The sequence below is a fragment of the Perca flavescens genome, chromosome 19, assembly GCF_004354835.1.
Source record: "Perca flavescens isolate YP-PL-M2 chromosome 19, PFLA_1.0, whole genome shotgun sequence".
Classification (NCBI taxonomy): domain Eukaryota; kingdom Metazoa; phylum Chordata; class Actinopteri; order Perciformes; family Percidae; genus Perca; species Perca flavescens.
This window is the reverse complement of record NC_041349.1, coordinates 13,388,645-13,412,482: the sequence shown is the minus strand read 5'-3', so window position 1 is coordinate 13,412,482 and position 23,838 is coordinate 13,388,645. Positions and strand designations below refer to the sequence as shown.

General features: G+C 41.9%; 1 protein-coding gene across 3 annotated transcripts in view; it reads right to left on the bottom strand.

The window, feature by feature from the left end:
• Positions 1 to 2,042: 2,042 nt before the first annotated feature.
• clcn5b (chloride channel, voltage-sensitive 5b) overlaps positions 2,043 to 23,838 on the bottom strand; it is a 37,242-nt gene continuing 15,446 nt past the window's right edge. For 2 of the 3 annotated variants that reach the window (XM_028563783.1, XM_028563784.1), the window contains 15 exons: positions 20,790 to 20,962; positions 20,174 to 20,273; positions 18,824 to 19,011; positions 18,018 to 18,140; positions 16,843 to 17,049; positions 16,177 to 16,257; positions 15,341 to 15,575; positions 14,955 to 15,130; positions 14,489 to 14,629; positions 13,350 to 13,536; positions 10,140 to 10,282; positions 9,339 to 9,488; positions 8,871 to 8,976; positions 7,482 to 7,698; positions 3,149 to 3,239 (listed from right to left, as the gene is read on the bottom strand). In XM_028563783.1, coding sequence (XP_028419584.1) covers positions 3,149 to 3,239; positions 7,482 to 7,698; positions 8,871 to 8,976; positions 9,339 to 9,488; positions 10,140 to 10,282; positions 13,350 to 13,536; positions 14,489 to 14,629; positions 14,955 to 15,130; positions 15,341 to 15,575; positions 16,177 to 16,257; positions 16,843 to 17,049; positions 18,018 to 18,140; positions 18,824 to 19,011; positions 20,174 to 20,273; positions 20,790 to 20,962 — 2,318 coding nt within the window. Of the gene's footprint in view, positions 3,240 to 7,481; positions 7,699 to 8,870; positions 8,977 to 9,338; positions 9,489 to 10,139; positions 10,283 to 13,349; positions 13,537 to 14,488; positions 14,630 to 14,954; positions 15,131 to 15,340; positions 15,576 to 16,176; positions 16,258 to 16,842; positions 17,050 to 18,017; positions 18,141 to 18,823; positions 19,012 to 20,173; positions 20,274 to 20,789; positions 20,963 to 23,838 lie in introns of all 3 variants that reach the window. The other variant, XM_028563782.1, reaches the window with a different exon arrangement.

The window sequence follows — 23,838 nt, the reverse complement described above, 5'->3', positions numbered from 1 at the left end:
AACTGATGACTTTGGTGTCAGAGGTGCTTGCAACTGATGGTTTCGAGTGGGGGGCGGTGGGTAGCTAGGGAACGAGGGAGGGAATACCATTGCAGTATTGAATAATTGGAGCCCAGACGCAATTTTGTAATTTTCTAAATTTCTGATCATCTGAATAAAAACAGAAAATTGGAAAAACAGTTTTGAAGATCCAATTTTTTAATTTGTCAATGCAGAAAAAAAAATGAAAAATTGGATATTGGAACCCATTTTTCGGTTTTTCCAAATGTCCGTTTGTGCTTAGAAAATTGAACTGATAAGCGTTACATGGACCTGAGAAGTTGTTCTTGTTCAAATTTTTTGGCAAAGTCCTGAATCTTCCCAATCCTACCTACAGCACCTTTAAGGAGGCCTGAAAAGGTAAATATCCTTTTTGTTTTTCCTTTCTTCTGACCCGTCCGGTGTGGATATTTTTTCTTGTGACTACTTGGGGGCGTCCAAACCCCCTTCACTATTTCTTCAAAACTGACGGAACCCCTAAAGATCTCTGAACAGACACGATGAGAAGGACAAACTGGATTTTTCCAAAATGTGTTAATCTGTAAAAGATCAATCTTTTCCAATCTCGTCCAACCTAGGCCTCTGTTGCACAAAATCCTCCAAATGGAAGAGATAATCATGCAAAAGGAACAATTTTATGGTCAAACAAAGTCTTTGGTTTGGAAGAAAATATAACTTTTTCCATCAAGACCATGCAGCACTGACGAATGTGACCTGTGTGTGGGCCATTATTGACTCTGGTTTGGAGCAAACTGAATGTAATCATCTCATCTGGCAGTAACTTGACAGAATGAATAACAATGAAGGCTGAGACTAATTCATAGTGGGTTTGTCCCAGAACACATGTCAACTGAAAACAAATGTATCAATAAAGACATCACAAAATATTGGCACATGCTGTGCAATAACAGGTTCAAGCAGGACACAACAGAGAAAGGACTCTGAATTTGAGAGCATGACATCAAACGTAACACAGTCAATCACTCAAGTTTGTTTCAGACATTAAAGGGGACATTTTTAGTGCTCGTGCTCATACATTTGCGTATCTGGGGTGCCTACCAACCCACAAACCATTCATCAAGCCATTTAGATTTGGCTCCCCTTCCTATTTCACATGCAGGCTCATCGGAATATGCCGCCCCAATCTGAGTATCTTACTACCTAGGACAATCTAAAGGAACTGCGATGCCAAGTTTGGGCCAGGGGTGTAAAGTGTGTGGGGACTGGCCTCTTCTTACTTCTCTTTTTTTTTTTTTTAGTAAACTTGAAATTAACATAATGTCATCAATTCTGGCATTTCGGGGGCAGCAGAAACACGCTGGAAGCACAACATGGACAAATGATCCCCTTATAAAGTTGAACTTCTTAGCAAACACTTGGCTAACTACACATCCAGTTGACGCGCAGCAACATTTCGAGTCGCACATCGGAACGTACATCCAACGTTAACGCTCCTCAGCGTCCGTTAGCTCCGTTTGGGTTGTCAACAACTCCTAAAAAAGTAAATAACTGGCTCCACGTTGTTTACCATCTAATGTCGGTCTCTGTCGGTTGGTTGGCGCCGGGCAGGTACAGTAGCATCCATTGGAGATTTTTTTTTTGTTGTTGCTGAAAACACAGCAATGAGAGCAGTGAAAGGGAAATATCAAAAAACAGTCAAAACAAGTTTTGGGCCGTAAAACCAAAACATTTCAAATGAACATAAAAGTATTTTTTGCCAAGTGCTTGTTGCCAGCGCAGAACATGACCTTTGGTGCCCCCTACAAAAAAGCGGAAGGGGTTAAAAATGAAACAGATAAGTCCAATTTCAGCATCCCTGGAATGTTTTTACTAGCAGTACGGGGCAGTTTCTAGGTGGGAGGGTCGGAAAAAAAAAAAAAAAAAGACAATCAATTCAGTGGAGAAATAAAGCATACAGAGTCAGAGAACCCGGCCGAGTACCAGGCTGAAAACAAGCTGACCTGCTCAACCTTTAAAGTGTTACAAAGAAACACACACACACATTTAAGTCAGTGAAATAATTTAGTCGAACAAACAATTTTACATTTACATAAATTCATTTTATGTGTCATGATTCTCTCTTTTTGTAGTTTTTTTTAGCCCTTCCACAGCAGCACAGAACATTTACACCCTTCCATTAAGGCTTGACATGGTTTTTGTAGCATTGTCTTTATGTTCGTATGATTATTATTTTTATTTATTTTTTTATTCGAATATTAAACCGCCATGTTGCCAATGGGAGAGTCTGTATGGAAGACAACACTGCATAGTTTCCCAGGCTGGAGTCCAACGCCGTATTACAGATCACAACAAAAAGACATTTCTAGAGAGTTCCCAGGCTGTCACCGAGTCCTTACGGAGTGTAAGTGTGTATTAGATCCTCTTCTCACACTCCTGTGTGCTTCGCCCCCGAGGCTACAGGTAACCTCACAGTAGACGGGAAGAGAAGGGGGGGGTGGGGGGTGGAAGTGGGGGGAGGTAGAGCATCTATCAGCCCAGCTCAGAGGGCTCTGTCTGGGCTCGCTGTGATGGCCGGAGGGCAGGCACGGAGCTCCCCGAACCTCTTTATTTCTCCTCTCTTCTTGGGAGTATATATGGCAGAGGATTACCTCTTCCCACCTCCTTTTAAGTGATTTTCTCTGAGGTGTTGCAGAGAAGCAAGACGCCACTTTTGCTCTCCAGATTTCTCACTTTTTTTCTTTAAGAAAAAAAAAATATAAAAAAAACAAAGAGAAAGAAAAGGAAGGAATGAGAAAAGCCAAAAAGGCGCATATGTCAACTATTCTATTGACTTAGTTCTCAAGTGTACAACATCCTTCTGGGTTGAACATGAAATTGAGGCCAGCAGTGAGGATGAGTCATTGTTTCGCAAAGCCAAAAAACGCCTCCCTCTTACAAAAAAAAAAAAAAGATCCATTGTTCTCTAGTTGCCTGAGCAAATGGAGCTCGACTTAGTTGGCTTTCTCTGAACAGACTCTTTAAATGTAGGAGAGTTTTAATAAAAAATAATAAGGTGCATTTCGTTCCGAAGTGTGCAAGCTGGTGTCTTCTTCTCCCAAGGTCTACAGAGGCAAGATGGAAGGATAATAAGGAGGAAGGACGGAGGGGTTCAGTTGAAAAGGATGGAGTCGGGGTCTCTGTTGGCGATCTGCGCCATGTGTTTCAGTATGTCTTTTTTAGTGATGATTCCCAGCAGCCTCCTGGTGACAGAGAGAGAAAACAAAAAAATAAAAAAAAGTCATGGAAAAAGCAGATTACTTCATATCATACTTTGTCTGCTTCGTCATGGAAAGTCAAAAGAATTGACAGAAAGCAGAGACGCACACAGTGAAGGTCTGGCCTTCCGTCTTAACGCTGCGGCTCAGTTTTATTACAGTCTCAGAGGGATACTGGCACGCAGCAGGAGATCAGACGCGCAAAATAAAAAAAAAACGGGGGAAACGCAAAGTCCCTGATCACACTAGAGCCGTTCAAAATTTTGTTCAGGTTCACACTCGGGACACTAAGCAACAAGAGCCAAAGCTCAATTATGTTAAATGAAATGAAATCTAGTCCCGCTCCAGTTAACGGATTTCATTCCACTTCAAAACAACGACGACGGGGTGGGCGGCTTATGGTTCAACATGGCCTCACGCAGAGAGAACTCATTTGTGGACAGAGATGTTAAGGAAATAAATGTGGCAACATAAAAAGATGTGGGTGGAAGGAATGCTGCCTGAAAGAGAGACTGTGTCACTTTTGAGCCAAATTTGAAGAAATTCCCTCCAGGGGGCCCTGACATATCGCATTCACAAGAATGGGACAGGCGTACGGACGGAACACCCGAAAACACAATTCCTCCTGTTTTTGCATTTGTATCCTATTACAAAGCTCTTAAAAGCAAAATAAATTGTAATTTAATTTAAGCTGACAAATGAAAAGAAACAAACCCAGACTGACTGTTTTGGAGCCAGATACGCCTCCTGCCAATGAGGCAGCCTTGAACTAAAGATACTAACTCCAGTTTTTCTGGGAACATACCACAGTTGTCAGTCAGAGTCCTGAAATTAACAGTATCCATCTCACAAGACGGACGCGGTGATCAGACTCTGCACTTCACACCGCCTCAAGGTCTTTTTATTATGAGTGTGTGTCAGACTATCTTCATTCCCAGACAATGAGTGATCAGCTTGCCCTAAAACCTCGCCTGAAAACACAAATCCTGCCTTACCAAGAAGAGTAGATCACTGTCTCTTCAGCCATATTCAGTTCATCTCGCATGAAGCCCAAGCCTTCCCTTCACTGTGCCTCCTTTTGTTCCCATATAAAAAATGTCCCATTTCCTGTCACACGTGGATCCACTCTGGTATAATTGAGCCTTCTATTGTTGGCCAACAAGAAGCCCATCTAAAGAAAAAAATATGTGCAAGATTCATCCAGTCATTGTGCCTGTCAACAGCCTTTCAACAGCTGTGTGCGCCGTCAACTGTGCCCATGGGCCAGGCAGTGAGTGAACCTAAAAATTGCCAATTCGTAGTGAGATGTTCTGGTGGATGACTAGTGAGGTCTTTGTTGACAGCTGTTTTGGCGATTCGGGTTGAATTATAGTTGATCAAGTCCTTCATCTCGGGGATATGTACATTTTAAAGCGGCACTGGGAAACTTTACAAAACTGGCAGCAGATGGAATCTCACTCCACTGATTCAACACGTTAAAAGGCATACTTTTCCCGTTGGTTGTCCTGCAGATAACACAAACAAACAGCTGTCCATGTGCTGTTTGTATGGTCGTATAAGAAAACAGCAGCAAATCTTATTGTGGCCTCCATGTTTTCACACACATGGCTACGGCCTAGAGCATCAGGCGTGTCCGTTGGTGGCAATCACGCAACAAGTTGTTATGCCAAACCATGTGAACGCTGACCATCGGAAAAACAACGTAATCACGAGGGCGGTCCCTGTTATTCCCAGGTGGCATGAACGCAGCAATAATACAGTGTGTGTCAGAAGCAGAAAGTGACAAAGAGAAACCACAAGCTATAATGTTACATGTGTGTGTGCGAGCTACTATAAGCCTGTGTTTGTAAAATACGCTATTTCTGTACACTCGTGAAAATATACATTATTCCACCCCTAAATCCCTGAGAGCTGTGTTTGAACATGCCAGATTTCCAGCTAAACAAATGGGGTGTGTGTGTGTGTGTGTGTGTGTGTGTGTGTGTGTGTGTGTGTGTGTGTGTGTGTGTGTGTGTGTGTGCGAGAGGCACGAGGATTAGGAGTGAAACACTGATTAAGTTTATTCTCACTGGGAGTATCTTCTGTTCTGTCTGAATGTAAAATTCTCCAGATCAACATCGCCCCTTAGTCATCACAGAGACGGTTAGAAGTCTAACAGACAAACAGCATCGTGTGTGAAATGTTGGAATTGGTTTTGCATATGGAGACGATTACAAACAAAGTGAGAAAGAAAGTTTGGGTAAATATGTTTGAGAGGTTAAACTCCGTTGTCAAATAACTGAACACAGCTGAGTCAGTCTTAGTTTCTATCAAAGTACACAGCTCTATATCCCGGCTGTGCAGGTATTTGTGGATTTACTGCTGTTTATGCATCAGATGAACACACAACCTGAGTGGAAATTCATTTGCAGCAAGTTTGATAATCAATCCAGTGTTTCCCACACTTAGACTAATGTGTGGCGGTGCGCCTCACTATCAACACCGGCTGCCGCACATTTTCTTTTTAAAACGCTATTTAAAAACACGTTCAGCTGCATTTCCTTAACCTGCTTAAACACACACACACACACACACACACACACACACACACACACACACACACACACACACACACACACACACACACACACACACACACACACACACACACACACACACACACACACACACACACACACACACACACACACACACACACACACACACACACACACAGAGAAGACAGCTGGCGAAATTCACAAGTTCACGAAAGGTTGGTATCTATCTCGTGAACACCTTTACACAATCACACATTAAAAAGTCCTATAAAAATATTTTATATTCTGAATACGATGTCAGTGTGTTAATGTTGGAGTCCCGACCTGACCCTTAGCAAACAAGCGATTGTACCTGCTCTAGAAAGTTAATTAGTCACAAGTTTGCGGTAAAATTATATTATTATTATAAATACTTTACGTCATTTTTTACTCTTACACTGAATGTTGGCTGAGTATTGAAAAGTATTTTCCACGACTGAGAAAGGCCCGTGTTGAGGATGAGGACCAGCCTGAACCGGAGGTATCAGTCTGGAACAGAGCACAACAGTCCGACCAGTGGAATTAGTTATGTTATTAATTTGTTTACAATATTTTCAGGCTTCAACCAGTGCAAGACAGGGTCAGGGAGAGAAAGAGATAGATTTCTCTCCCCCCCCCCCCGCCACAAATTGCTTTCTAATCTGTTGGAAACACTGCAATCAAGTTATTTTTCAATCAGAAATTACTAATATTTGCCGGTTCCAACAGCTCATATGTGAAGATTTCCCGCTTTAGTTTGTCTTGTGTCACTGTACAGTAAATATCTTTGGGGTTTGGACTGTTGGTGTGACAAAGTAAGACATCTCAAAACGCCACCTTCGCTCTGACAAAAAAGAAAAAAAAAAGCCTAAAGCATCCCCAATAGAAATGTCTAGATCCTGATAAACGCACCTTACATCCCTGTTTTACCGTTTCTCCAACTCCCTTTTCTTCCTTTAACAGATGCTCACAACAAAAGAAGCAGAACATTCACTAGTCCTCCGCTCAGGTTCCCCCAACAGTCCATAAATCCTGCCTCAACACAGAGATCACTTTGAAGTAGCAGATTTGACTCTGAAGATAGAATTTTAAGAGCTACATGAATTTAAAAAAAATATAAAAAAGGATGTCAAACATCATCAAAGCCTCACCGCTGGCGTCATCGTGGATGTTTTCCGTTAAATCAACAGATGTTACAGATACCGCGTCTGAAAGGGGGGCTCCTCGGTGAAGTTCACGGTGATGAGGTCAGCGGTGGTGAAGAGATTTGGGTAAATGCACCTGAAGAATGTTCTGTGCTATCTCTCACTGCCCCCCCCTCCCTCCATTAACCGTCCATGTCTTCCTCCCTACCTCCTGTGCCTCCTTGCTTTTCCTTTAATGCATTACATGACAGCACAATGACCCACGGCCCTCCTACACATCCACCTGTCACTCCTTCAATCCCTCCACGCGCACAATTTCCTGAAGATGTCTCACTTTAATCTCTACAGGTGTGGGAGTGTGTTCAGTTTATGCATTCGTCCATCTGTTCCTCCCATCTATTAGTCCCTTCGGCCTTTCTCGTCTCGTCTTTAATGGGACGTGATCGCAGAGAGGATTTTCTACCCCGACAATAATAAAGCGGTAAAAAATAAATCAAGCCTTACTCGCTGCGTATGTTTGTTCTCACCCGTTATGTGTAACCAGACACTGGCGCAGCCCCAGCTTCCTGAAAATATCCACAGTGATGTCCATAGGTGTGTGGTCTGTGACCGTGAAGGGGCTCAGATCCATGATGCCTCTGAGGCGGAGTGGCGGTGGGGCGTCAGCGGCGTGAGCCGGAGCGTGCTCGGTGAAGACCACCTGGGAAGCACCGACGACGCCCTCCTGGCGCTTTCGGGCGTTGTCTGAAATGAGTGGTGGTTAACTTGTATTATTTCAAGTAAGTAAGCATGTCACAACATTATTCAAGTAAAAAAAAAAACAAACAAACAAAAAAAAAAACGTTTTTTTGTTAAAGTGACTATATGCAACTTTTTAATTTTTCTGAAGCTCTGTCATTTTTCATACAATGATCTTTAATGACCTGTAACAGCAAACAAGACTAACCGTAAAAGGAACGCTATTTTTTATATAGTTTTTAGTAAGGCATCTGCTCAGGTTTGATTTTTCCCGCGAAGTCAAAGAATGATTTGCGGCAGGTAGATGGCGCTACAGTAACACATTCTGATGGGTCACAGATTTCTTTGTAACACCAAAAAAGCCAGCGTTAGCATTTGCAGCAGAGCCAGGTAAAAGGAAGCAGGAGATTTCTTTATATAGGCCTAATTGTATTTTTATGTTATTTTAGAAGATATCTGCTGTAGTTATGGATGATACTGGGGCAGGGCCATCACAGAAAAAGAAGGAAATTAAACCAAGAACAACTAAAAGCTAAAATGGAAAGGGAAAGACAACGAGTCACACTCAGTCCTCCTTTTTAGTCCACGTTTGTGTTATCAACTATTTTCTTTTCCCTTGTCCCCTTGTACTTGTAAGTGTAAAGCGTTCTTGGGTTTCATGAAATGCGCTATATGAATCTAAGTTATTATTATGTTGGTTGCTACAACAAACTCTTAATGCTTTGGCTTGTACGCAGTAACAGCGATACCTGGTTTAGCTCATCCTCTCATTTAGACATCCAAAGTAAGTTACCATATGCTACACTTGAAATGCAACGATGCCTCTGTAACTTATTCTCTAATTGTAAATGAATGATTTTCTGGTTGAGCAAAACATTCACCTGTACTGTATCTGACTGTATGACCTCACCGTAACGCTAACTCAGTAATATACAGTACAGTGGGTAATACAGCACCGTAAAGAAAAGACCTTTACAACAGCAGAGGTGGTAAAAACACTACCACTTTTGTCCAAAGCGGCCGCTAGAATCAACACAAACTGAAAGTTAAATATAGCCACTTTAAGGTGTCATTTCAGCTCATACACAGGATGACATAATGTTACATAGATTAGCGATACAATTTTATCCTTATGTGTGTTTTAAGCCGGACAGCAGGTATAAACACACAGTTCTGACCTATTGATATGAGCAGGTCTCTTCTGAACACAAATCCCACCAGCCTCTGGGACTCCTGAGAGACGACCACAGGGAAGCCACTGTAGCGAGTGCTTTCCACCAAGGCCTGGGGACAAATAAGACCACATAGGTTATATGCAATATGGTACATCATACTATAAATCCACAAGTCCTGAGGAAAGAGACCAAATACTTTAGATTTTGTATAATTTTGTTTTTCAGGAATAATGTAGTAAATACTACCCACACATATAAATGCTATATATGCATTTATAACTGACATTGCTCACTTATTACAGTAAATGCAGGTAGCACAGTTTTGGTTTCTCACATGTACTTATCCGTATCCCCACCTACAGTATACACGTTTTGCTTTAATATACCACATGTTTGTTACGTATCACCGTGGATTTTTTTCTGCTCTGCATTCCAGTGTGTTATGATATACTGTGCGCATGTGTCCATTACCTCCACCTCCTCTACGGTCATGCCCTCCTGCGTGAGCACAGCCAGCGCAGGGTCCGACCTTCTGGGCCTCATCACGTCCACAGTCAGGCTGCTGTGCTGAAACTCCTCTTTAGGCTCCAGGAACGGGTATCCATTCAGCCGGATGTGAGCCTGCAGAACATGGAGGAGTAAATACCAAAACTTAAAACCTTGACCTCTTAAATCTAGAGCTGGGAGATATGGAGGACATCAAATATCACGATGTGTTTGGCCAAATACATTGATGTAGTAGATATTGTAGGGTAAACTTTTGGTTCTTTCACAAAAACTTTACACAATGAGATTTTAGATAAATAATCAATAATGTGAATATAATGACTAAATGGATAAAGGCAAGTAACAGAACAGCTAGAACAGTCTGGTAAGTTCAGAAAAGTACATAGTGTTACTGTAATGCAGCCTTTAAAACCAGGAAAAGACAACAATGTAATTTAAGACGATATCCAGCCTCATATCGATGTCGATATAATCTCGATGGTAAACTTAAAATGTTCCACATATTGATAGCGGTGTTGTAATTCTGATTGAACATTAGGCTCTAAATCACATTCAGTCTCTTCTTAAACTGGTGTGTGGACAACATTTGTCAGTTCACTTGAAACTAGAACGGTCAGAAAGGACAAAAGAGCCAGAGGAGATCGTTTTGTTACTTTTATGGTTTTTAAAAAACCAAAGTCTGTTGCATACATGACATGCATGCATGCATTAAAACCACAAACCTAACCCATCCACCCCCCCACACACACATACACACACACACACCTCATAGATTCCCTCTCTTCCGAAAGCATCTGCCACCCATTTGCTGGTCATGGTCGCTGCCATGAGGGGGACGATGTATTCCAGACCGCCGGTCAGCTCAAACATGATGACTACCAGTGACACCGTCATACGAGTCACTCCACCTGGAGGAAGTAAAATGTTAGAAATACTCTCGAGCAAGGCATCTTGCAGGTGACTCACAGTAGGTTCTGTTGAATGAATCGCTGTCTGATTCATCTGAACTTTACAAGACTAATATATATCTACATAATAATGACTAATATATCTACAGTAGCATAAGGCTGGAAGGGATACAGTACTGTTGATACACACAAAGGGTAAATACTAGGGTCAGAAAATGCCATCCGGCTGTCTGGAAGATGGAAAAGACAGCTGCAACAACATGTAGTGACACATTAATGCATTTTGACATTTCTTTATCTGAAAGTTTGAGCTCTTTATTTTCCCTCTTCATATGGAGATGTTGGGAGTTTAGGTTAGTGGTTCCACTCTGAATCTAATTATAACCATTTAGCTTCCTTGTTTCTTCTGTGGCCTCCTTCCTCTAAACAACTAGCTTAAAGGGATACTTTGCTGCTTTTTAAACCAGCTGCGTGGCATCGTTGTGTGGGCAGTGTGTTTAGATGAATGGTGATTGACTTCCCTCAGTGGCGCCAGCGCTCCGAGCGGCGGAGGTCTGCCGGGATCCGCCGGATGACGCGAAATCGCATGAGCGCTTCTGGACGACATTACTGTCTCTTAGAGGCTGTAGCGGGCTGGCTGGTATCATATGATATCAGAAAGCCTAAGTCAAGCTAGTCTTTTGGGAAAGGGGCTAAATAACGCTCTGAAGTTAAGTTAGGCTAAATGTTGGCGAGGAAAAGACAAAAAATGGGTCCCTTCCCTTGACCTCTCACCTCCAGGTAACTGAATGAAAATGGGTTCTGTGAGTATCCCCGAGTCCGCACTTTACAGAGACACCCACTTTATATAATCCCATGTAGTCTTTGGCAAAAACCATGCCGGTTTTCTTGTGCAGTATAAATGCATTATTTTTGCCTATTCTAAAATGGTGTACAGTATTTGTATATGGATGCCAGTATGCAGAAATATTCAGTCTTAGAATTGGGTATGACTCAATGAGACCAACTGTATTCATGTTCAATGATGTTAGTCTCCATAGAAGCCATTTTATTTTGCCGCTGAACCGCTGAAAAAGTTCTGTTTGACGCTGCCTTCTATTAAATTAAGTAATTGTTCATTTCTTACACTTCACTGTAACTTGTATTCTTGTATTTTATACCGGTCTTATTCTATTTTAAACTATACACTAAACTTTCAAAATTGAATAGGCGCCTAACCAAAACATAATCTTTATTACAGATTTAGGAGTAGAAGGACTTGACAGAGCTGAGCTGCATCTTTCAGATGATGTATACACACGTATATGTGGCATATACTGTTGACCTACTATCTCCCCTAGAGATCCCCTGTCCCTCCCAAAAAAAAAAACAAGGACAAAAATGGGTCTGCGTGGGTCTCAGAGGGTTAAGGACAAGAGTTATAAAACAGCACATTTGTAATTTAGTAGTTAAGGACGCACGCGGCCTCAGGGTAAATGCTGCTTCACTTTGATAGCATTTTTGAAAGCACTTACTGTACGAGGACATTACAAACAGAGAGACAAATTATAGTGTCGTAAAGGGAATAAGATCGATTGACTTTGAAGCTAGAGGAGATCATTGCTGGAAGTGATTCTTGGTCACTTGCATTAAATGCTACTTCACAAGAGCTATCTTTAAGTATAGAATGTACTAACATTGGTCACACAAATATATTAGTACATATTTCAGAAACAAAGAAACTTTGTCTTGGTAAGAATTTACTACCAATCTGTTTTTATACTAAATGTTTTCTGTGTGTGACGAAGCACACCAGCTATCTGTTTTTCTTTGTTCACTTTCGCTTTGACAAAGGAACTAGAAGGTAGAAAGGTTCATTCTCATTATCCATTAACACTCCTGGGATTCACTGTATATGATATGAAACAGCAACAGTTAATATGAGAAAAGTCTGTTTGGATTGGCATGTTGCCGTACTTATTTTAACCACAGCCTTTAAAATAATGTGTATATTAGTTTCCAATGTGTCATTTAAAGAGCTGATGGAATAAATCCACAGTCTGCAGAGGCCAAACAGTCACTTCTTTTCACAAAAACTAAACTTATATTAGATTACTATTTATTATGAATTACTTTAATTAGAATTCAAAAACTGACAGACTGAATAGTAAATAGTTTAAGTTATTGTTAGTGTGCAAATTACCACCTAATGAAGACATTTCAGCCTAAAAAAATAAAATAAAATAAATTTTTCTAACACCTTTTTGAAGTGGAAAAATGTCAAACGAAACCCAATATTTATAAAATACTTGCAACTAATAAGACTTAAGGGACTCAAAAACCACTGTAAAAGTCTCCCTCAGTCCATCCATCATGCAGTACACCACTTATTTGGGTCTGGTTTGCAGTGGGGGGTGAAAAAAAATTAAAAAACAGAGCAGAGAACAGACTTCCTTCTCCCCACCCACATCCAGCTGCTCTCTGAGCGTCGCAAGACATTCCCACATCAAATCATCTAATCTCTGACATGTTACCAGTTGCTCAGAGTACCACTATAGGAAGGAGAGCATCCACATCAAATGGCCAATTAACTGCCTGCTTCCTTGATCTATTCCAGGCTGCTTCTAGATATCTGAGCTCCTCACCCTGCCTCTGTCGCTGTTCGGTCACTTCACCGTCAGCCTGAGCTCTGTCTTTTTTTACATTACATGTCATTTAGCGGACACTTTTATCCAAAGTGACTTATAAGTGCTTTAAACCTTGAAGGTACATACTCCGGACAGCAAGAACAGTGCAAGTACATTAGCTTTAAATAAGCCAAACGTCAAAGAGCCAAACATTTTTGGGGTATTTGTTTTCATCATCCAAGTTGCAGTTGGAAGAGATGTGTTTTTAGCCTGCGACGGAAGATGTGTAGGCTTTCGTCTTAACCTCGACAGTTAGACAAATAGTATCACGCAGGTCTGTCTGTTGATCTAACGGTGCATTTTACCCACACTCATGGTCAATGTTTACTTTCTTTATGGTACCCTCTTTCGAACAAATCAAGCCACAACCCAAGTGCTCATGACTGCCACACACGTCTCACCTAAACATGCAGCGGCTCCGACCATAGCGTAGAGGCCCGGAGTGATGCAGTCTGCTCCTGGCGAGCACCACCCTTTAAAGAGAAACCAGTCGTGGTGATAGTAGGCCAGCTGCTCCATGCCGACCCCCAGCAGTCTGCCGGCGATGGCTCCAACTGCCATACTGGGGATGAAGAGACCAGAGGGAACCTGGGTGAACAAAGAGGAGAAAACAACAAGATAACATTACAAAAGACATCCTCAACACATGCTGAGCGGCGACTGGACAGAAGGGATTCTCTCTAATAATGATGCTAAAAACAACGTCCATATGCATTACCAGCCAAACAAAGTACACCATGTCTTAGTTTCAAGCTTCTCTAATACCAACAATCTTTGTTAATTAATATATAAACCACACAGCCATTACTTTCATTTTTTTTTACTACCAACTACTTGATCCTCCAGTTAGCCACATGGTTTTGGGTCATGTTGTTATGATTCATGTTACGCAGAGTTCACAGAGAATGGTGCATTAAAGGTCCCATGGCATGAAAATTTCACTTAATGAGGTTTTTTAACATTAACATGCGTTCCCCCAGCCTGCCTATGGTCCCCCAGTGGCTAGAAATGGTGATAGGTGTAAACCGAGCCCTGGCTATCCTGCTCTGCCTTTGAGAAAATGAAAGCTCAGATGGGCCGATCTGGAATCTTGCTCCTTATGAGGTCATAAGGGGCAAGGTTACCTCCCCTTTCTCTGCTTTGCCCCCCCAGAGAATTTGGTCCACCCATGAGAGAGAGACATCATGGCTTGCAAACAAGCAAAGTGCCAGTTGCAATCTCAATAGCATTTAAAGCTACAGACACAGAAATGGCACATACTAAGGAAAGCTCACTGTGGGACTGGCTCTAGTGCCTGTAATTCTGAACCAAGGCTGAATTTCGGATTTCAGATACAGTATTAGGGGACCACTAAGGCCTATGTAAAAGCATCCAAAAAGCAGCATGTCATGGGACCTTTAACAAAAAAACAGGAGTTCAAAGGAGAGTGGTGACACTTTAACAGGTGACACTATTCAAAAAACAGTGCTCATAACAAGTACAAGAGTGAGTGCAGGAGTGGATTTCAATGTTTGTGTCACGTTTGTGTGTCCGCACCAACCTTCATGCCGAAGGTAATCACAGTGACCATTATCTTGAAGACTAAGGCCAGGGCCAACTGCCACAGAGCGGTGTACAGGCCTTCTCCTGCCGGCCGGTCAGCGAGGCTGTTACCTACACCAGTTTCTGATGCGTTGGTTGGCTGGAATGAGTGTGTGTGAAGAACAGTAGCAGAGAAACATAAACAGAGAGAAGATAATGAAGAAACAGAAGGGAGTCGGACAGAGAAACAAAAAACTAAAAAGGCGGAAAATACATCTGAAGTTACTTAAAAAAGGGTAAATAATAGTTTAAGGGATTTAGGTTATTATCTATAATGTGACACAATCTCCACTTTGAAATGACAAACCAGACAAATTTGTTGACTTAGTATCTCTCCAAACAATCTACTCCTTTCCCCAACACAAACACATATTCAACCTCTACATACAAACAAATCCCCCACACGCACGCACGCACACACGCACCTGTTTGTAGCCACAGAGCTGAGAGGAATCGAGCAGTGAGCAGTCGTTGAACAGCTCAGAGATGAGCTCGGCTCCACTCATCCTGGTGTAGCTGTTTGGGTAGGCCACCACGGCGGTCAAAGCTGTGACCACAAGCACCTCAATGACAGGGTAGTGACCCAAACGAGTAGTTTTACCTGTTAGTGACACAGAAACGGATACATAGGCGTGCTGGGGTTAGTAAGAAATTAAAAGGGTTTTTCCTTTATTTAGAACAGCTGAAGAGAGACAAGAAAAAAAGGGAAGAGAGATGGGGGATGATGTGCAGCAAAAGGGCCCCCCGGGTTGGACTCAAACCCAGGCCGCTGACAAGGACTGAGTCTACGTGGGATAACTTCACCACTCACGTCTCCTGCACCAGGCGATGTTGGCCCTGATGAACAGCGCCCCCCAGAGGCCTCCGAATATTCCCAGCAGGATGAAAGGAGCCAGCTCCAACATGTGCCACGGGGCGTGAAACTCCACGTAGAACAGCACAAGGCGGCTGTTTCCAAACGGATTGATGGAGCGCAGCGTGAAGGCTGCTACCAGGGCGGCGAAGAACGAACGCCAAAGGGTCTTCAGAGGGAAGTAATAACTCACCTGAAGGGGAAACAGAGAAAAGAGAACTTTGAACTAACAGAGGAGCTACATTATTACATTATCCGTGAGCTTTGAGGAGCAGCACTCAGTGGGTGAAAGTGCCCTCCGTATATAGTCATCCAAAAACTCCTCAGGGTGTTTTGCTGAAGGTGGATTAAAGCTGCTGAGACCCATTCCCCAAACCATCAATGCAAACACCTGTTCGTGATTTATTGTGCCCCAATACAATGCCAGTGCTGTGCAGTTTTCAGCATAGTCAGTGTGCAGAGTCACGTGTTCAATAAAATTAAACAAGTGGGGGAAAAAAAAACTATTCAGATTAGTTTTGTTATCCATTGCTAATGAAGTAACTGGCAATTGCAGTGTTGTTCTGATGCAGAACACACAAGAAAATCGGACTCTTTGATCCCGCTTTGCGTTGTTCACTGTAATGAAATCAATTTTGCCTCAAGAGTATGTGATATAATTGTGGTAGATTTTAAGTCTTGTGTTGTATTAGATTATCCCCTGATGTTGTCTGAGGGGGATTACCAGACAAATGATCGGGTTGATGATGATGGGCTAATCAGCGGCAAAGAAATCAATAAATAACAGTACTCACCTCCTCCAGGCTGAACAGGACTCCTCCAATGGGAGCACCGAAGGCCACAGACACACCTACTGCTGCTGCTGCCGACAACACCTACAAGCATGAAAATAAAACCAATCTGTATTGCAGTACAACTGAGACGTTAAACAAAGAAAAAGAAAAAAAAAAAAAAAAATCAACAATCAAAGGAACTCTGCGTTCTCCTTTTTGTTGAAGGAACAGATTTTATCTGGTGCAGGCCATTTATTAGATAACAGCCGAGTCACAATAGGCTGATCAAAACCAGTAGTTCCCAATGGTTCTGTGATAAAGGCCAAATACAAACACAGTGCACCAAAGCATTCTAAAAAGTAAAAAAACATTTATTAAAATAAGACATTTCTCTCTTTAGCTACTGTGTTTTCTAGTTTTTAGGGTAATATATTCAAAGACAAGAAGCAGCCTGTCATCTATTAACTCTCTTGTATGGAAGTAAAAAACAAATTAACCGCTAACAGCTGCAGAATTTGTAACCACAAAGCGCTTATCTCAACACTTTCCTTTAAGGGAGACTACCAAAACAACAGGAGTCCATTTTTTTTTTCCTGCTGAATTCCCCAAAACTAGGACAGTGAATCCTAAACTAGCAATACAACCCCACATTATTCACCTCCTCACCCAAACCGCCTCAGAGCCTACCTCTCGCCGCTTGGCCTCATTCTTGCGGTACTTGGTGAACAGATGACACAATATATTAGCGCAGCAGCAGGCCACATGTACCAGAGGGCCCTCCTTCCCTAAGCTGAGCCCAGACGAGACGGCTAAAACCAGGGTGATGGTCTTGATGATCAGGGTCCACTTCCCCAGGTAGCCACGGATGATGAACCCACTCAGGATGGTTTTAATCTGAGAGAGACGGAGAGAAAAAGAGCGTGTTTGCACGGATTAGTTTGTGTGTGTAGAGGATATGTCTGCGATTATGTGTGTGTTTATGTTAGGGAGGGATCCGTTTAAATATGCTTGTGTGAGCGTATATCCAAGAGAAAGTAAACAGTGAGGGAAAGGGAAGGAGAGAAAGCAGAGTTTGTGTTGTGGATATTTTTCTTTCAGATGAGATGTGCGTGGGCGTGCCGACCGCTCTCTGACCTTTTCAGAGACGAGAAAAGGGAATCCACGAAATTAAGGATGGTCTTTGTTTAAAGGCAGGAGTGGAAGAGAGGTTCAGAGTTTATACATACAGCAGTGAGTTGTGTTTGTGTGTCTTGTTCTGTATACATGAAATGGGTGAATCCGTTTGGATATGTTTGTGCTCAGTTGAGTTTTCTTGTATTTCCAGCGCGTGTAAGCAAATCTTCAGCTTTTCACTTCCTTAGAAATAAAGCGCGAAAGAACAGAGACGAAGAGAAAGTAAACACTGGCGGAGAGCGAAGAGGATGGAGGGAGAGCAGTCTTGGCCTTTAGGTTTAGCGTCCAGTAAATGTAATTTGCCCTTTCATATCGTTTCAGTTTGGGTGTAAACAAATCAAAGTGATTAGACGCTGTAAGGAAAAAGTAAAAAGGGAGGAACAGACAAGTAGTAGGACTCATGTACAAATGTTTATTAAAAGAAAAATAAATTGCATACAACTAAGCTATCACATCTCAAATAGTTTATTCTTGCAGTTTTATCGTCATCCCGTAAAGATCCTGTCCCTGAACAAACATGCATAAATAAAGCAAACAATGAAGAATTAAATGAGGAGAACAATTAAGAAAGTGAAAAACACTGTTTATGCACAGGAAATGGTCTTAAAGCCCAAGTCATATGTCAAATGAGGCACTCCACAAACTGATGCTGCTTTTAAAATACATTATCATTCTGAGTGCAGTTTTACCTCTGGTATTCCTGAGCCACATGCATACGGAGCGAAAGCCCTGACCAGCGAGACCGCCAGGAAAGCGAAAAGTAAAGCCCAGAAGATGTACATCATGTAGTTCATTATGTAGGCTAACGGACCCTGCAGGGACACACAAAGACACACGCGTGTTAAATTCAATTCATTCAAATGAATCAATTCATTCTATAATTTACAAAGACCCCAGAAGCAAGCATTTGGTGCGACAGTGGCGAGGAAAAACTTCCTTTTTACAGGCAGAAATCTTACAGACCCTGGCTCTTGGGCGGGCGGCAGTCTGCCACTGCCGGGTGGGACACAGGAACACTGATACAGATATGTAAAAATGTGTCTACTTCTCTATAAATAAGTAGACACATGATTTCTTAAACCCCTTATTGCAAAAAGAAAGATAAAAGCTGTATTTCATTCATTAGGCATCCTGGCTTAGCTGTGGTGTTATATTGTGTCATGACAGCCTACAACCAGTAGATGGAACTAAAGCACCATTACAACTACAGAGACAATGACTGTACATGAAATCTTGCTAGACTGTGAAGAAAACTCTCTTCAAGCACTAATAAAAAAATAGTAAGATAATAAAATAGGCAGCCGCTGGATCATGACATGGAATTCATTTCGTTTTCATACTTCATTCAAGACATTTGCATTTATTAGCCCAACTTTCCTTCATCAAACATATGCTTGAGAAAGCTTGGTTACAATATGTGCATTTCATGGATCTAAGTATGCAGAAGAAGACAATTCTCACTCTGGATTCAATTGGTTTTGTAATGTCCCCCTACCTCCGACGTCCCCGTTATGAGCTCAGCCCAGCTCTGCCACTGTGGACACTGGTCCCTCTCCTTAAACGTCGTCTCGTTGGATGTCCAGCAGCAGTGCTCATGGTTGAACCAGAAGCCGACGAGACAAACCCCTTCCTTCATGTCAGTCAGCCAGTGGGCTGCGATGTCGATGCCGCCGGCTAAAGCACCTGGGAGAGAGAAGGATGCGTTCGGGACAAGGAGAAACATTTGTGCTGAGCGTGTTTTCACTCCATCCAAAACACAACTAAAAGCTAACTTTATAGTTCTGCCTCTGTGGTTGAAGCTGTGTTAACATGGACCGAGCAAACACCTATCATCAATTGTCACATTTGTCCTTGTGTTCTGGGTCTAAAATTAACTTTTTTGGCTTGCCAACATAATAAATATTCTTTTTCTTTACAATTATGTCCCCCTGCTGCCTATTTTCAGTGCTATTTTGTCACTCTGCACCTGCTGCCTGTCACCACATGGGAATTAACTTTCAGCTAAAGCACAGGCAGCACAGAACCAAGAGGAACGGGTTTGTGTTCAGAAAGATTACTATCTTAACGGCTAACTAAATGCTGTACTGTCAATTCAACTCATTGTGCGGTTAATTTCAGGAAAGATACATCTAGCTGTGCAGATAGTTGTGGGTTTACTTCCTGTGGCTTTGTTTCAACTTGCCACACAAATACAAATGAGAGAAAAGGAATTTGGTTTGTAGTGTCCATAGCATTCAAGGTCCCATATTGTAAAAAGTGAGATTATTTTTATTTAACTTTTTTATAAAGCAGGTCAAAAAGCAGTCAAAAATAAATACTGTCGAAATATCAAAATGCTCAATCCATAGAGAAATGCACAATGACTGCATTCAGAAACGGTGCCTTTCAATGAGCCGGCAGGACTTCTGTATGGTTGTGATGTCACAACTATACTATATTTAGGTAGAAAGTGCGGTTGCAGTGCCGTTACAGTCATTCCCCGGCTGCAATGACGGTGCAGAGACTCAGAGCGCGCAGATGCAGAAGACCCAGAAACGTTGACCAATTAGAGCACACTGGTCTTTTCGGGAGGGGGGGACTTCAAGACACAGGCAAATAATGAAAAATCATGTTTTTCTAAACAATAAAGCAAGTAAACATGTTCTAGTAGGAACCGCAAAAATACAAGTATGAACCTGAAAATGAGCATCATATGGGACCTTAACAAAATATGTTTATAACATTGTAGTCAACAGTGTTTTTCCAGAAACAATTTAATAGTTTGTCAGAATAAACGACATTACATTTCACATGCATTCAACAGAATGAGTCCAGACCACAGCTTAAAGAAATGTAGGGCCACTACCTGACATCAATCCCACTAGAAGCATGAGCAGCCATCCAGAGAAGGCATCACTGATGCTGTGCAGCAGAGCCACAGTCGACAGTTTGCTCTTATTGGTGATCTGGATGCACATGGAGATGAGAAGATCAATATTAGAGAGTGATTACCGTCATCATTATATTATTTGGTTTCATATCCTAGAGTATATTACATTACATAGGGTATCAGGGATACTTTACATTTATGTTACTGCTGCAGTGCTAGAACACAAGTCATGTAGTCAAGTAATGTACTTTTAGTTTCTACAGTTTTTTTAACATTTGACTGATTTTGGTTATTTAAACTCTAGGCCGTGTTCTATTAACATAGAAAAACTAGTTACTATCAAGAGCAAACTGCATAACCTCTAGTCTCCACTTTCTAGGTGTGAATCTGTGGAGCTATAAATATAAACTCTAAGGAGGGCGTGAAGAGAAAGATGTTAGACATGGTGGTTTGTCTTGTCTTAAACTGATACCTAGAGAGCATTCTTGTTACAGGTATGACAGTGAAGTAAACAGTACCGAATAACAATGATCTAGTTAAGGTTTTTACACTCTTTCCCGTCCTTAAAAACACACAGCGCTATTCTTCGTACCTCTCGGTGTCTGTCGCGGTCCTTGCTCTTCTCTCTGACCCAGTCGATGGTGTTGAAGTCTTCGTAGGTGCCCACCCCGGGCAGCGGGTCCTCCAGGGGGTCCACAAGTTTACTGGGGCCGTTACCGTTCATACCGCCTGCTCTGCTGCTGCTGCTGTGCTCCTCATAACCTCCTGGGAGGGAGGAACAGGGAGAGAGAGAAAACGGGGAAGAGAGAGATGCACATTAACATCCTCACACCCAAACGCCAGCCTCTCGCTTGATACCACGTTGTTCTTGCCTTGTCATTATATGCATTTTGTTCTATTGTTTTCAGCCATGCTGTTTTTCATTTAAATATTTTTGTTGTGACTTGCATGTTACTTGGGCTTTTTGTGGTTATAAAAAAGGACATACTTCCACAGAATGAAGAACCAAGTGCACACACACAGAGTTAAGCAGTGTTTCCCCACACAACATATAGTTATTATACAGTGATTTGTTTTGATCTGCTGCAACACAGAGGCCCAGTGTGAACTGATTTCAGCATGTCAACATTCAGTATACTCTCAGTTACATCTTTTTCATTTTGAAAACGTAGTTTTGTGCTGAGGGTGGTCCAAAGGGAAAAGTCTTGGGAGTTATTAAAGTCAAAAAGGGGTTTCAGCATAGTCTGGCTATCACCAGACCAAGCTCAATCTTAGTCTGGGGAGTCTGCTCTGTATTTTCTACTGCACAAGATCAACGGGCATAGTTCAAATGACTGGGTGGGTTTACCCAGTCTAGTTTCAGCATGAATTTCATCTGCAAATTTCATTAAAAACATGAATTCTTTAAGGACAGTGAATATGAACTTTGGTGTCAGATGTAAGATCATGTTGGGCTCCAAAATCCTAGTAAAGCATCCTCTGGAGACTTTGAATTTGTAGTAGCTGTCAAAATAGCAACAAAGTGTTGAATGGACAACTTGAGATAGTCTAGCAAAAAGTTTTAATAAAAAGCTAATCCAGTAAATCTTAAATAATGAATATGTGTTTGTATTTGACAGAATTCATCTTTTTACGAGAACATGTGCTCCTCCAAAGATGGATATGTCAGCAGCAATCTGGATGCACTCAGCTCTGAAGCTCATCTTAAAACTGACACACACACACACACACACACACACACACACACACACACACACACACACACACACACACACACACACACACACACACACACACACACACACACACACACACACACACACACACACACACACACCTTGAGAAAGTGCTACCCGCTATTATTGCTGACTATTGTTACTGATCCAAGTCAAATGGGGAGAACAGTGCACAAAGGAGCAACAAAAAATGTGTATTGTGACCTACTGTTGTAATATACATTAGATAACACTATTCTTGACAATGCTGTATTAATGAGTGTCTGAGGAAAAGACACACAAAGCTACGAGTTTGACCTCAGCTGCATTCTCTCAAGCTTGAGTACGTGGCAGCGTCTCCGCTACAGACAGCAACAATTACCAGACAGCAGCAACCAATCACAACCAGCTCTGGACGGAAACAGGAAACGACACAGGAAGTTCTGATTCATGTCGGGAGTAAGCACCCAACAACAGATTTGAGACCAGTCATTATGGGACCAAAACAATCGTCATCGAAATAAAAATGGGTTTTCATTCGAGTATTAATGGAGGATATAATAGGAATGTAAATGATGGTGGAGATGGTGCTTCCTGTCTGTGTGAGGAAACAGAAGTTTAACAAGCTTATTGTGGGAAAAGACGCTGTTACTGAGAGAAGAAACTGACGGGGGTCTACATGCTGGATTAAAACATTAAGGCAATCATACTGGGGAGGCCTCTAGCTCACCCAGTAAGAGCGTTTGCTCCATGTTGGCTGAGTCCTGCAGCGGCGCGGGTTCCAATCCGACCTGCTGCCCTTTGCTGCGTGTCATCCCCCATCTCTCTCCCCCTTTCATGTCTATCCACTGTCACTATATAATTAAGGGAACAAATCTTAAAAAGGTCCCATGGCATGAAGATTTCACTTTATGGAGGTTTTTTAACATTAATATGCATTCCCCCAGCCTGCCTATGGTCCCCCAGTGGCTAGAAATGGTGATAGGTGTAAACCGAGCCCTGGCTATCCTGCTCTGCGTTTGAGAAAATGAAAGCTCAGATGGGCCGATCTGGAATCTTCTCCTTATGAGGTCATAAGGAGCAAGGTCTCTGCTTTGCCCCCCCCAGAGAATTTGGCCCACCCATGAGAGAGAGACATCATGGCTTTCAAACAAGCAAAGTGGCAGTTGCGTAGGCTACGGCGAGAGCTCTGCGTGGAGCCTCCGCACGACTGTAAAACAGCCTTCAGGAAAGCTCATTGTGGGACTGGCTGTAGTGGCTGTAATTCTGCACCAAGGCTGAATTTTGGGAAAGAGACTTCAGATACAGTATTAGGGGACCACTTAGGTCTATATAAAAGAGACTTCAGATACAGTATTAGGGGACCACTAAGGTCTATATAAAAGCATCCAAAGAGCACGCCATGGGACCTTTAAAAAAAATAAATAAAAATAAGCTAAAATCTTAATCTACACTATCTTTACTTCAGAAACACCAGCCACATTTCCAACATGACACTTGCAGGGAGGAGAACTATGAAGGTAAATATGGTGCAAAACGTGAGAGCTTGTAGAATACAATGTGAGAACTTGCATAACAAAACATTTGAACTTGTATGTTAAAATTTGCACTTGTAAAATTCAAATTGCACTTGTAAAACTAAAATTTGCACTTGTAAAAAATATTCACACATGTGATCTGAATTTGAAGTCACAAAAAGAAAAAAAACGAGAGCTTGTAAAAAAAATCCGAACTTGTAAATTGAAATTTGCACTTGTAGAAAAAATATTCACAAATGTGTAGATTGATATTTGCATGAACACAATGACAGCTGCAAACTTGTAATGCAATATTTACTCGTGTTTTTTTTTTTTTTTTTTTTACTCAGGTTCATTTTCCATCACAACCACAATTCAGTGATTACAACCTCTCGAATCTGTCACTGTA